General features: G+C 33.5%; 1 protein-coding gene across 1 annotated transcript; it reads left to right on the forward strand.

Moving 5' to 3' along the window:
- The first annotated feature begins 3,976 nt into the window (after positions 1–3,976).
- Positions 3,977–7,874, forward strand: LOC149201501 (acyl-coenzyme A thioesterase 2, chloroplastic-like). Its single transcript, XM_089401294.1, has 5 exons — positions 3,977–4,342; positions 5,683–5,860; positions 5,972–6,465; positions 7,402–7,530; positions 7,734–7,874. The coding sequence occupies exons 1-5, from the start codon at positions 3,977–3,979 to the stop codon at positions 7,872–7,874; spliced, it is 1,308 nt and encodes a 435-aa protein (XP_089257420.1).
- Positions 7,875–15,482: the final 7,608 nt, after the last annotated feature.

Consider the following 15,482-nt stretch of genomic DNA (forward strand, 5'->3'; position numbering starts at 1 on the left):
TGATTATGTCGGTATTCAAATTTCAAATTTGATTCTTTAATTCGACCAAGTGTTATCTCAACTACTAGACCAAAATCCAATAAACATCTATTTTTTCATGTAACCATGCATTTGGAACATTAAGAACAGAGGTAGGGGGATGCCCCAATTCATGAAATTTTTTTCATTGAAAATTCAAGTTTTTATAGTAAAGAACTTTGTTGGCTCCAACTAAATTCATCTAAATTTAATGTCATTTTAGTAGGGAGATATTTACTCACATCCATCTTCATGAAAATTCTAGCATGGGGGACCATCACCTTTCCTTAAAGACGACCATCGACGAAAGAATACAAACTCTCGGAACTGTTTAGGAAATTTCTTTTACTGTTTTTCAGATGAGAGGTGCATGTTCCAAAATAGGCTTTGAAGCAAACAATTATAACATTTTAGTTGGGAGATATTTACTCACATCAATCTCCATGCAAATTCTAGCACATGAGACAATTTCCTTTCCTAGAAGTGGATCACTGGAGAAGACACCAACTCTCTGAACTACTTATGAAATTTGTTTTACTATTTTTTATATGAGAGGCTCATTCTCTGGAAGAGGCTCTGAAGTAGAAAATTATAATGCTGGAGTAGATTTACTCTTGTTATTTCTGTTATTTCTGTTGATCTTCAAGGATTATGTTATCATTCTTAGCAAATCAAAATAACTTGAAATGAGATATGTTCCTCCTTTCCCTTGTAATTCACAAGTATTTTTCCCAATAATTGGTATCAGAGAAGGTCCTTCAAAAGAAGCTTGATTGCTTGAAGGAAGATCCTACAAGATGAATAATCAAGAAGGATCGACATCTATCATACTGCCACTTTTCAAATGGAAATAATCTTATTTATTGGAAAACCAGAACCAGAGCCTATCTTAAGTCTCTTGGACAAGATGTTTGGGCAATTGTGGAAGGAGGTTACCAATATCTAGTGGAAGTTCCCATATATGCAACAGAAAAGAAGACGTATGAAGACAATGCCAAATACCAATGCTTTATTGGGAAGTCTAACAAAATCAAAATTTGTCAAAGTTATGCAGCTAAACACAACAAAATAAATATGGGACAGAATCATTCAAATCTATGAAGGTGATCCTAAGGTAGAAATTGCTAAAATCCAAACTCTGAGAATTCAATATGAAACTCTTAGAATGCATAATGATGAAAGTATTGCTAGTTTCTTTCTTTGTATAGATGAGATTGTAAATATCATGAAAAATATGGGTGAAGAAATAAAGGACACTACTTTAGTAGAGAAAATATTAAGATCTCTAACACCTAAATTCGAGTCAAAAGTGTCTGCCATTGAAGAGATTTTTCAATTTCATGGGACCGTGACTGCTTTTGAAATGAGGAAAGGAGGCCCCTCAAAAGTTAGAGAAGCCGCATTTAAAGCATCTACAAAGGGAAAAGAAAAGGAGGAATGCAAGGAATTAGGATACATATCAGAAGAATATGAGCTGAACATTGTAAAGAAACATGAACTGGGCACCGGAAGGTTCAGAGGTAAGCTTCCCTTCAAATGTTTTGCTTGTGGTAGAGTTGGTCATTAAGTTGTCAAATTTCCTCATAAAGATAACCATGACAAAGGGAAGTATTCTGCAAAAATTAATAGGAGAGAGTTTGACAGTAAAACAATTATTATACTCATGAAGATAGTGATGTCTTGTCAAATAGTGAAGAAAGTGAATATGATTAAGATCTTAAATTACTCATGGCTTCTGAGTCTAATGATAAATTTGTGGATGCATTGGAAGAAAATGATTTCTTTGAATAAATTACTCAACTCAAAATTTGCTTGGAAGAAAACAAGGTAGCCATAAATAATTTGAAGCATAAACTCATAGAAGAAAAAAAAGCATAATGAGAAGTTAGAATGTGAAGTAGTAAGTCTAAGAAAGGAACTTGAGAAAATAAAAGCTTTGAACCTTAGATTTGCTAAAATATCTCGAACCTTAGATGAAATTATCAAGGCACCACACTCTCCTCTTATGAAGATAGGTCTTGGATACATTGGAGAAGCATCTCATCCAGAAAAGTCTTTAGCCACCACCGGAAGCTATCTAAATGCAGAAAATATACGTATTAGAAGTAATGATTTAAAAATAGACCAATAGAGTAATATTTGAATTTTTTAATTATGAATCAATTTAATTTAATAATTAAAAAAATATTGTATTTTTTTTTTGTAAGTTTTAATTAAAAAACAAATATATATACACTTCAATTTTAGTATTATTATAAATTTATTCTATCAAATAAGTTGCTATTATATATAATATTATAATATAAAAATTACTTAATCATATTAAAATATAAGATAATTATTAATTATCATGTCAATAATATTTATAATCATTTTAAATTAATATTTATAATCATCTTAAATTATATTTATTGTCAACAATAGAAATTGAATTATAAAATGATATTAATATAAATTACTCATATTTATGATTATCTTAAATTATATTTATTAATTTATTATAATTTTAAACTGATTAAATTAAAATTAACATTAAATAGTCACATAAAAAATAAAAATAAAATAAAACTTATCCAAATTAAAATTTAAAAAATAAAATATTAATATATTAAAAAATGATCTAAATAAAATTTTAAGATTGTGATATATTAATAAAAAAACATGAAAAATTAAATTAATATTTAACAAATAATTTAATTTAGAAATTTGATTAGTAACAAAAAAAATTGCCACTTTTGACAAAATTAATAAATGTGTTCAAACAAATTGTGATATATTAATAAAAAAAGCATGAGAAATTAAATTAATATTTAACAAATAATTTAATTTAGAAATTTGATTAGTAACAAAAAAATTGCCACTTTTGACAAAATTAATAAATGTGTTCAAACAAATTAAGAAGTATTAATGTTGTGGAAGTTTGAAAAGTGTGCTGAGTTATTATTAGGCTTTGTGACCACTGTGGTGGGAATATGGAATCTCACTATGACTTTAGCATGTAGGGTGAAAATTTCAAATCTAAAACACTTTTTTTTAAGGGGTAAATAATAAATAATGACTCTTAAGTTCAACTTTATCTTAAACCTTTTCCATACTTTTTTTTGTTTTGTGTCTTTAGCAATTGACATTTTATAATTATTTTAATCACAAAACTACATGCACATCACTCACTTATATAAAGAAGGAATACATACCACTAAATAACTCTTCTTTTGAAAATATTTCAACAAAATCATTATCTATTTAATTAAATTTTATAATAATAACCTCTCAATTGATACATACATGCCTACCCACCAGGACAATAACCTGACAATTGATGAAAACAACAATATATGTATTCTATTTTGGTGATTCATCCATACAACAATTAACTCTTTTTATATCCAAACCTCTCTTTCGTCGCAAGAAACAATATATTTTTTTTTAAATGACCTGACAATAACCTGACAATTGTATCTATTTTTGTGACCATTCATCCATCCAACAATTAACTCTTTTTATACATGCCTACCCACCAGGACAATATCCTAACAATTGATGAAAAGTATATGTATTCTATTTTGGTAAGAAACAACAATTAACTTTTTATATCCATCCCTCTCTTTCGTCGGAAGAAACAATATTATTTTATTTTAAATGAACATGAATTTAATAAAAAAACGATACCATGAACCAGAACATCACTTACAAATAAAAAACGATACCAAAATTCAAACATGAACCAGCGAACCGTGAAGCTTTCCGCGGCATAAGCTTAGGCGTGATCCACACTGTACATAAAATACGGCATATCATGTGGAATAATCTACAGACGCCTATAAAACGCCAACCTGGACGATGAATCAAAGTGAGCATTTTGGGCTGCCATTTCCGAGTCGCCTCCCTTTTCTATTGCCTCCCTCATTGTATCACCATAGTAACTTCATAGAGTGCTACTGTGCTCCGCCTCTTATCAATGGCCACCTTTTTCTCTGTAGCTTCTCCTCTCGACGAATCCCCTCCAATAGACGCTGGCGAGACCCTCCGCAAGCCCCTTAGCCTGTGGCCGCGTCTCTACAACTCGACTGTCACAAATGCTCTCTGGCAGGTCAGACGTAGCATATTGGAAAAGCATGTGTTAAATTTTTCTCTGAGACCCCCACAGTCACAGTGGCCAGTGGCCCCCAAAGCCAAAAGTCCGAGTCACAGCCGCACAAGCATACTCTACAACTTCTCCTCCGATCACATACTGCGAGAGCAATACAGGGATCCCTACAATGAGGTCAGGATCGGGAAGCTTTTAGAGGATTTAGATGCCTTAGCGGGCACCATTGCTCTCAAGGTAATTTATATTTTATTTCTGGAGTTATTTGATTTATCTGGTTGTACTTCTAAAATCTCAGAGAGATTTACGACGTATCTGATTCTACTTTTAATTTATGCTCTTCACCTCATGTAGAGACCATAGCGTCTTCCATATAATAGCTTGGAGCAGAAAATCATTCTTTTTTTCATTGATATTTACTGATATATATACAATGGTATTGCTGATATACAATGCCGCCCCATTCCAACGACGGATGCCGAGGACCCAGCAGCATAGTTCTACTGTGAGGTGTTGATAGATATGTGACGATGATCCCGTTTTTAACATTTAGCTGTCATTTACTTTATATTAGTCATCTATTCAAATTTCCTTTATATGTAAAATAAAACAAAGTAAACGTCCATACTCTTTTGAAGCTGATCCATGCATAAGTCCTTAAACATATATATTATTTGTTGTTAGTGTATATATTAATATAATATACATCAATAATCTTTAAAAGCCAGCTCTTATGAACAAATATATTAATATACAATGGAACGTGCGTGTCTATATATATAAAATCAAACTTAATAAATCAATAATAATAAATAACAGAGATTATATATATATATATATATATATATATATATATATAATTTTTAATTAAATTTAATAAAATAAAGGTGGGGCAATAATTTTAAAGTGTAATTTTTTTGGAGATTTTAGCGGATTTTTTTTTGGAATCTGGTGGAAAAAATTGTGGCCAAATCTTAGTTTGTGTTTTTTAAACTGGTGTTTTGACTACATATATGGATTCAACACTCCCTAAAACTTTAATCCACTTCTATTATGAAGAGTTCACCTCTCAAAGTTGTGATTTCAATTTATCTCTATCTTTTAGACAAATTAAATTGGAAAATAAATCAAAAATACATTCCAAAAAATCACACTTCAAGATTACTGGAATTTAAAGTATGTTGTATGTATTCTTATATGAATTTTTCATATATATATATAGCATTGCTCTTTATTTAAGCCTTTGCAATGTTCTCCCTCTTCCTCTCGTCCGGGTAATTAATCACACTTGTCAGTTCGCAGTGGGTTGGCTAATAATTTCTCTTATGTAATTTCTACCTAAAAAAATTGCTCAATATATAAAACATATTTTACAGAATTAAAAAGAAATATATTTTACTTAATTGATTATATATATATATATATATATATATATATAATTGTTTAGATTCATCAAAGTTGCCTATGAAAAAAGCATTTTTACATATTGTTTTAGATTGATCAAACTTGCACATACAGATTTTAGAGTCGAGTCAGAAAAAATGACATTATATTCTTAATGGTTTACTTTTTTGCAGCACTGCTCCGATTATGACGACACACCGAGACCATTGTTACTAGTTACAGCGTCTCTTGACAAGATGGTGTTGAAGAAACCAATCCGTGTGTATACTGACCTGAAAGTTGTTGGTGCTGTTAGTTGGGATGGCCGCTCATCAATTGAGATTCAAATGATCATAACTGAGCTATCTGGAGGTATTTATATAACAATGGCTTACTATTTTTCGTCACTGCCATTTACTTTTGGAATGTTGTTCTGTAATTGAACAAGCTCCCATGAGATTTTTGCTTGGGCCTTTTCCGCAGGGGACACTGGAAGTGGGGACTCTGTTGCTCTAATTACAAACTTTACGTTTGTGTCACGAGACTTGAGAACGGGAAAATCAACCCTTGTTAACCGACTTGTACCACAAACAGACACAGAGAAGGCACTCCTGGCGGAAGGTGAAGCAAGAGATATGAGAAGGAAGAAAGAAAGACAAAGACGTGGAAAGGAGTTTGAGGAAAGCAACAGGTTGCATGGTGATGGCGATGGTGAGAGAGTAGAAGCTTTGTTGAGAGATGGTCGTGTGTTGTGTGACATGCCTGCAGCTTTAGCAGACAGGGACAGCATACTGATAAAAGACACAAGGCTTGTAAATGCACTCGTTTGCCAGCCACAACAACGCAACTTACATGGACGAATCTTTGGAGGGTTTCTGATGCATCGTGCCTTTGAGTTGGCATTTTCGACGTGTTATGCTTTTCTTGGTCGCGCTCCTTGCTTTCTGAAAGTTGATCGTGTTGATTTTCTGAGACCAGTGAGTAACACTTCCTGCAAAATTAGATATTTTAATTCCCCGAACTCATTAGTTGACTTTGATCCCTTTAATTTCTTAATCGTTCTCTGATTTGCTAGTTTATTTATAAATTTCATATCGTAGATTTTGACACATTTTAGAAATATGATGCGCAAGATTAACTATTAAGATGATAAGGATAACCTGATAACCTTTTTTTTTTCTTAAGTAGATACGCTAGGCTAATAAAAACTAATTAAGTACTTTTAAAAGTAGTAAATTTATAGAGTTGTTTTTAGTGTGATTTTTTGGATTTCTTTTATGCTGGAATTTGGTAGAAAAATTTGAGGTCAAATCTTCATTTGTGCTATTTAAATTGATTTTTTTGACTGTATATAAATTTAATACCCTAAAAAACTCTTAGGGCACTAAATCCATAGGGCACATCGATTGCCCAAGATTACTTATTAAACTCGTCACCCACCATAAAAACTTTAAAAAATCACAGTAAAAACAACTCGAATTTACAAATAAACCTACCTAATTTTCAAAAAAATCGAGAGTAGTAAATTAGCAAATCGTCGCTAAAATGGCATGTTAACCTACTTGTTTTCCAAGAAAATCGAGGGTAGTAGATTCACAAAGCCTTGGTAAAATGACCTTTTAAGGCACATGTAACTTAATTTAACCCTCAGGTCTTTGAATTCAATTGGATTGTCCATTTTGAGAAATTTTTAATAAAATTAAGTTGGGAAAAATGTCCTCACACCTAATTCATATTCCCAGGATATGATTCTGGGATATTCCTAAAATTGATAATGAAAATAATGATTTATGTATAATACAAATATAAAAATTACATGAGTCAATGCTACTATAAATTAAAACAAATGCATTTTCCATTAACAATAGGACTCAAATGAACTGAGGTTAAAAAACTATATTGATTGATTGTAGGTACATGTTGGGGACTTCCTTTGTTTCAAATCCTGTGTTTTATTCACGCAACTAGATGACCCAAAGCGACCACTCATAAGTATTGAAGTTGTTGCACATGTTACCAGACCAGAACTAAGAAGTAGCGAGGTATGTCGTAGTTGAAAACGTGAAATGTGCAGCACTCCATGGGAGAGAAAGTGGAGGTCTGTTTCAGAGTTGGAGTCTAGTCTTATTCATTGGTTCAAATTTGCGATTATAAATCCTCCTTCAAACATTTGTGTCATTGGTTTGCTTGATGCCTGCTTTATGTAAGATGAGATTCATGCATCTCCATATGTGGCGTTGACCAGGTGTCCAATACATTTTATTTCACATTCACAGTACACCCTGATGCTCTGGAAGGTGGATTAAAGATTCGCAAAGTTCTGCCCGTAACAGAAGAGGAAGCTCGTCGTGTCCTTGAGCGTGTTGATGCTGAATGTTTGGACTAAGTCGGCAAAAGTCATTTCATCTTTAACTCAATTTTGAACATTTTGTCTCTAATCTATATAAAAGTATAACAAATTAGAAAATAAATGACTTGAAAAATCTGTGATTCATAGGTTATGAGCCGGGTAGTCTCTTAATTCCAATTCCGTGAATTGAGATTGCAAAAAGCAATGCAATGATGTTGTAGAGTTTCACGTATGACAAGAGACTGACGTCACAGCAATTCGCAATTTAGTAGTAAGCTTAGTTGAGTTTGTTATGATATTTTTTATATTAAAGTAGCTATTATGATTGAATATTTGGAGAGATTTTGGCATTATTAATATATTTTATATTATGATGGAATATTTGGAGAGATTTTGTCATTTTATATTATGATGGAATATTTGGAGAGATTTTGTCATGTATTAATATATTTCATATTATGATGGAATATTGGGAGAGATTTTTGTCATGTATTAATATATTTCATATAGACATTTTGATTGAATATTTGATTATAGAAATGGAGGTTGAAATATGCTCATGAATAAGAAGAAGGCCATGTGAAATTGTTGAATTTTTTTAGAACAAGTTATTTTGGTTGACATGTGACAAGAGGCCAGTTATTTTAATGTGTGATTATCTATTTTTCAATTTACAATAGATAAAATTCTTCAAAATAATTAACAATAATAATTTTAATATTTTGAATGGAGTGTTATGGCCCCAACATGTGAGTTAAATTTTTGGCCATCAAGCATCTAGGGACAAGGATGTGACCACATGCCCTTTGTACAATTTAGCCATAACTCCATTACAAGATTCTGATTATTATTTTGTTTAATGGTGGGCCATGTATCAATTCAATAATTTGTAGACACATGAAGTCATCCTTAATAAAAAATAATTAACAATAATAATTTTAATATTTTGAATGGAGTGTTAGAGCCCCAACATGTGAGTTAGATTTATGGCTATCAAACATCTAGGGACAAGGATGTGACCACACACTCTCTTGGTACAATTTTAGCTATACCTCCATTACAGGATTGTGATTATTATTTTGTTTAATCGTGGGCCAAGTATCAATTCAATAATCTGTAGACACGGGAAGTAATTGCTGGTGGTAATGTTTAGTTCATGTTAAATCTCCTATGCAAAATATTCATTTTGAACTCAAGTAGAAACTCATGGTAAGTATAGGGATGTTGCACCACACACAGATGGATTTATCAACATGGTTGGGTTGATAGAAAGGCATATTATTGGTTTTCATGGTTCTATTGTTTCTCATTACTCTTGTTACTCCAATCATCTTCTCCAGGTATCTTGTACATTACTATGTCTTGGGTTCATTATTTAATAATCGTCTCATTTACTCTCCACAACTTCAAAAAGTTGCAACCTATGCTCAACTCACTCTCAGTGGGAATTCACCTCTAGATCATTACCCTTTATTTTCTTCTAGTAGTTTTTTGGAGTCTGAAGAGGTGTAATGGTTTCCTACCTCAACTAATTTCTCTAAGGGAAATTCTCCCCATAATGTTCTACTAAGCCTCTTTTGATTTTGTTTTACTCTCTCCTTAGTGTGTCCCCATGAACTCGCTACCTTTTTTCTATGTGTTGTTAGTAAGGTTTCAACCTTGGTCTTTGGTCCATTTTGAGGTTATATCAGTGAACCAGAGTTTGAATCATTACAGTAACCGGGCTCCTTGTCTATCCCTTAAAGAATTTTCTCTCATTGTTTCACACCCCCTTTGATTACTCTCTTTCTCTCTCCCACTTGACTTTGTTCTTAGCCCTCCCCCTATTTTCTCTATTTTATCATGAAACTCTCACCCCTACAAGTCTTTTGTCACTTGGTGAATCTCCAATTGTAATTTCACATTAATGTGCTTGAAGAAAGTGATGGGTGGCTTACTTTTGGGAATGTGTTGGCTCTCACATCTAGCAAATGGTAGAGAACTCAACTTAAAGGTAATGGGTCAACATTTCTCAGACTATCTAGTAGGAAATTTCCCAATTGATCATGAAATTGATGGGGAGAGATAATGCTTAACAATCTCTACGTTGTTGATGGGGATTGTGTTGAAGAATGTAGGGAAATTAGAGATATTAGGATTCTTCTAAACTTGATAACAATTTGTGAAACACTTTTACAATTTTCTTTTTAGCTTGATCTTATTCTCCTATTATTATTGTATGTGTGTTTACTTCATCAAACTGCTACGAAAACACAAGAAACAAGAACACAAGATATTGGCTCTCTGCTAGGGAAAAACCTTTCTCTCTTAGAGAGGAAAACACTTTTGTAAATTTATCTTATTGAAGCTTCTATTGATCAATGCCAAACCCTAGACCCTTGACAAGAATATCCTCCAAGCACAAGTCAAGTCCTTCCTTCTTCTCACACTTCATTTCTTGGCACTTCGTCCTCCTTCTCCCAACAACTTGTGATAGTCCTTGTTATGCTAGCTCTATAAGAGATACTTATCTTTGATTCTTAGTGAGGTCCTTCACCTATGAGGATACATTCCTTCTCTTATCCAACTGAGCTCTTTCTTGATGTGTAGTTGCGAACTTGATATGACAGCACTTGAGCCCTAGTTTCTTCGTACGTGTGAGCATTTACCTTATCTATTTTTCTCCTTCCTTCTTTGCTTAAGAGAGTCACTTCCTCGCTTTAGTGGGAGGCCTTATAGGCCAAAGTTTCTAGCTCAAACAATGACATCTATGTGACTATGATAGTGTTGTTGTAATGACTGCATATAGCCCTCCTTTTCTCACATGTGTGACTGTAGTTCACCCTTAGAACAAACATTCAAGGCTCGATGTTTCTTCCTCTTTCTTCGCTGCATGAGAGGCTTCTTTTCTTCGCTTTCCCTTCACCCTTAACCTGTCTTCCTTCTCATTGATTTTAGAGGTGATTGTGCCTTGTCGTTGGAGGAGTGAACGACCTTTACATATAGATGTATGTCCCTCCTTTAGGATGACTTGAGGCGAACTTGTCTTTTCTTCTTCGGATTAGCTTCTTTGGTGATGTCATTGCATGGAGAGAACTTGTGAATTTTTTGGAGGGATATCTTTGACTCTAATACATAAATATACATGGTGTAACATTCCCTTAAGGGTCTTCAATATTTATTTTTACTCTTTGACTTTCCTATATCACTTTGACAGGTACTAGACCTATTTCATTGAGCAAGAAACTCATTGATATATATATATATATATATATATATATATATATATATATATATTCTTGAATAAATCCAAATAACAAAATTACATTTATGAAGATCGAACCTAGTTACACTTTCTTCAACACTCCCTCTAAACTAGGAAGGTATTCATAAATCATTACAAGGCATTTGGCTATCTTTTAAGCTTGAATAATTCACGTAGGAGAAACCATATTAGCAATCCATCTGTTATAGCATCATAGTAACCAACATTGTTTATAGCAGGGCCTTGACTAACAACTCTATCTCTCATTAGATCATAAAACAATGTTGGAAAGACCAATGATATATAAACACTTTTATCATTGTCTCTCAAGGTACATACCCAACTGAGTGTTCACTGAGTGTGATCTTCTAGGAATATTCTTATTTTGGGTTCCCAACCATCAAACAATATCGGTCCTCTTGCCTACTCTTATCTTGGATGCTCTACACATCCTCAAAGAGCATCGAATACAAGATGATTACCCAATCCTCCATTCTTTCTTCCAAAGTGAAGACAAGAATGTTGTGTCTATCTCTTCCTCTCAATTGAGGAAGATACGGAAAAGTTTCCTCTAACTAGGAACTTAACCAAGCTCCTTTGTAATTAGGAACTTGTTACAACTCCCTCTAAGCTAAGCACTTCTCCATTTATCAAAAAATTCTTCTTCATGGGTCCTTGAGCTGCTGGATCTCTTACTTTCTTTAATGTCATGAAGTCTTTGTTTGAAATTCTTCTTTTGTAGGGCATCGACCATCGATCACTTTCCTTCCCGGGTTTTCATTTCATTTATTCCTTCATGGAAAGTGGTCTTCTTGATACATGTCAAGATATTTCGTCATCTGGTTACTCCTTTTATATACTTTAAAATATTTACTATATGGATGCTTCATTTTATTTGCTTGTTTTCATAATTTAATCTAGTAGCCCTTCATGACTTCATCCTAATATTGCTTCAACACCAAATGGTGCTTTGCTGGATGGATTTCCATCATGACATCTTTGTAGACTTGAATCAATTATCTACATCTTAATATCTCCAAGACCTTCATGGGTGTCAAGGGTCCTTTTATCTTTTTCTTCCTTTGTCAGAGTTATCATGCCTCCTTTCGGGAGATGTCTTTAATGGATCTTCTTAAATATTGATTCTTTGTGGCCATGGTGCTCTTCACATGTTTGATCTGTTTCTTCATTTGTTTCTTCATGTATGTTTAGTCAACCACCTCATGCCCCTTATGAGGGCACTTCTTCAAGTTGACCTTCATTAGATTGTAGTACATGCTTTCAAGCATGTCACTGGTGAAAGAGATCCTTTTATACTTGATCATGTTTTAGAACTATTCTTATGATTCAAATAATACATATGATGACATGACTAAACTTTGACTCATACATACCTCATCTTGACTCCTCTTTTGATCATCTTGGGTTCTTGTTTGTTGGTCCTTATTGATTGGTGTAGTGTTTTCTTGCCTAAATGTCATCCTTTCTTGAATCCCAATTAATGGAACTCCCATTGAGACATTTGATCTTATTTATGAAATTCCTTTTGAAGATTCAGTGAGAGGATCTTGAAGACCATCATCCTGCAAATGTTTCTTCCTTTTGATGATGGATGTTTTCTAAGATTTTTTAATCATGATCATTTTCTTTCATCATGGATGAGGTCCTTTAATAGATATATTCCCTATAAGTGAATATCTTGAGCTATATCTACATCATGCTCCTATATTCGAGAATATATATTTTCACCATGCATTCCATCCTATTTGTATATGCTCCTATACTACTCAAAACATTGAAAGAAGACATATGTAAAGAAGTTGACGTAGTCATAGTAGAGATCTAGAGGATCTTCTTTCTTCTGCTTCTTGTCTTCTTCCTTCACTTCTTGAGTTATGTGATATTCTTCCCTTTCTCTCTTGTTGTTTTTTACCTTCTTAAGTTTGGGACAATCCCTTTTGTAGTGTCTGTATTCTTGACAGCCGAAGCATTGGACTTTGGACATATCTCTGTTGCTTGTCCTTTGTGGACCAAATTTTCCAAATTTTCCTTTTCTCTTGGCCATGGTAGAAAATTCTTATTCTTTGTATCCCACATCATCCTTGGCTTTGAGTCTAGCCTCCTCAATTTTTCATAGAGACCATAGTTCACTTAGTGGAGTCGCTTCCTTCTTGGCATATATGCTTTATGTGAAGTTGCCCCAATCCTTAGGTAGGGCATTGAGTACTACATTCGTCATTTCTTTGTATAATATGACTTATCCTAGTTCTTGAAGTTGAACTCTCATCTCAAAGATGTTCATGAAGTAGGAAGATATTACTTCATTTGATATCTTCATCTACAAATCATTACGTAGAGATGTCACTTCTTTAGTTGTGCTTACCAAGAATAGTTGTATTAGTTTATCATACATTTCTTTTGATGTTTCCAATTTGGAGACATAAGGAATGAGAGAGTCCTTGACAGATTCTATTAAAATCCTGTGAGCACTTATCTCATCCTTATTTTACTTGGCTAAGGATTGAGTTTGTTCCTTAGCAGGGATAGTGGTATTCCCTTTGATGAGGTCTAGAAGTTCATTTTCCTTGAGAAGTAAATCAATCCTCTTCTTCCATGCAAGGAAGTTAGTAATCCCTACCAATTTTTTTCTTTCCTTGCAAAAAGACATCGATGTATGTTCAGGAGGGGACATGTATACCTACTTGATAGATTTTGTGATGCTATAGTCTTTCTTTCTTCTTGAAGACTTGATGGATTGCCCTCGTTGATCTTGATGATCTTCAAATTTCTTCCTTAAAATAGACTTTTTTGATGATGATATATGCTTGGAGAGTGAGGCTTGACTTGTAGTGCCTTTTTTTGTAGATTATGTAATTTTGTGTAGACCCTTCTTTGGATGGATATTCTTGTAGGTGGCTTTAGATGAAGGTAAACTCTTCTTTCTTAGTAGTCATCCTTGATGGATAGTAGATGGTAGACCTTCTTTTCCTTGATGTATTTTAGACTTCTTGGCTTGAAGCTTAAATCTTGTATATGTTCTTGAGATGTCCTTCCTTGATGTGTCACCTTATGAGTGTTCTTGAGATGCCCTTTCCTTGATGTGTGACCTTTGCTCTGATTCCATGTTGAAGAATATAACACAATTAGAGATATTAGGATTCTTCTAAAATTGATAAAAAAATTTTGAAGAACTTTTACAATTTTCTTGTTAGCTTGATCTTCTACTCTTATTATTATTCTATCTATGTTTACTTCATCAAACTTCTACCAAACACAAGAAACAAGAAAACAAGATATTAGCTCTTTGCCAGGGCAAAACGTCTCTTTAGAGAGGAAAACAATTTTTTAAATTTCTCTTATTGAAGCTTTTATTGATCAATGGCAAACCCTACACCCATGGAAAGAATATCCTCCAAGCACAAGTCACGTCCTTCCTTCTTCCAGCACTTTGTTTCTTGACACTTCATCCTCCTTCTTCTGACACTTCGTCCTCCTCCTGGAAACTGATGATAGTCCTTGTTATGCTAGTTCTATAAGAGATAATTATATTTGATCCTCAACAAGGTCCTTCTCTTGTCCAACCAAGGTCCTTCTTAATGTGTAGTTGTGGACTTGATATGATATAATTGTAGCCCTAATTTCTTCGCACGTGTGATGGGTTACCTATTGTATTTGTCTCCTTCCTTCCTTTCTTGAGAGAGTCTCTTCCTCACTTTAGTGGGAGGCCTTATAGGCCTAAGTTTCTAGCTCAAAAAATGAGATATATGTGATTGTGATAGTGTTTCTGTAATGACCGCATATAGCCCTCCTTTTCTTGCATGTGTGACTGTAGTTCACCCTTAGAATAGATTTCTAAGGCTCGGTGTTTCTTCCTCTTTCTTTGGTGCACTGGAGGCTTCTTTTCTGCGCTTTCCCTTCACCCTTAACTCATATTCCTTCTCGCTTATTTCAGAGGTGATTGTGTATTGTTGTTAGAGGACCAGACAACCTCTATATATAGATGGGTGTCCCTCCTTTAAGCAGACTTGAGGCCGACTTGGAGACTTTAGGTCGACTTGGCTTTTCTTGTTCAGATTAGCTTCTTTGGTGATGTCTTTGCATGGAGAGGACTTGTGAATTTTCTTGGAGGGATATCTTTGACTCTAATACATAAATACACATGGTGTAACATGCTCTTAAAGGTCTTCAATATTTCTTTTGACTCTTTGAATTTACTATAGCACTTTGGCATGTGCTAGACCTATTTCAATGAGAAAGAAACTCCTTGATATAAATAACAAAAATAATATTTATTATCTCATATAAATGCAAAGATATAAATTACATTTATGAATACCAAACTTAGTTACACTTTCCTCAAGAGATTGTTGATTGGGTACTTGATATTAGTCACCCTAGGT

This window comes from Pinus tabuliformis, chromosome 2_1, assembly GCF_031772625.1.
Source record: "Pinus tabuliformis cultivar Carrire ecotype Pingquan chromosome 2_1, CPIR1, whole genome shotgun sequence".
Classification (NCBI taxonomy): Eukaryota; Viridiplantae; Streptophyta; class Pinopsida; order Pinales; family Pinaceae; genus Pinus; species Pinus tabuliformis.

What these genes read in the sequence shown, in the direction of transcription:
- LOC149201501 (XM_089401294.1), top strand. Translation starts at nt 3,977, where the DNA reads ATGGCCACCTTTTTCTCTGTAGCTTCTCCTCTCGACGAATCCCCTCCA. An exon ending in CGGGCACCATTGCTCTCAAG is followed by an intron (nt 4,343 to 5,682) that starts GTAATTTATATT and finishes ACTTTTTTGCAG; the next exon opens with CACTGCTCCGATTATGACGA. An exon ending in CAGAACTAAGAAGTAGCGAG is followed by an intron (nt 7,531 to 7,733) that starts GTATGTCGTAGT and finishes GGCGTTGACCAG; the next exon opens with GTGTCCAATACATTTTATTT.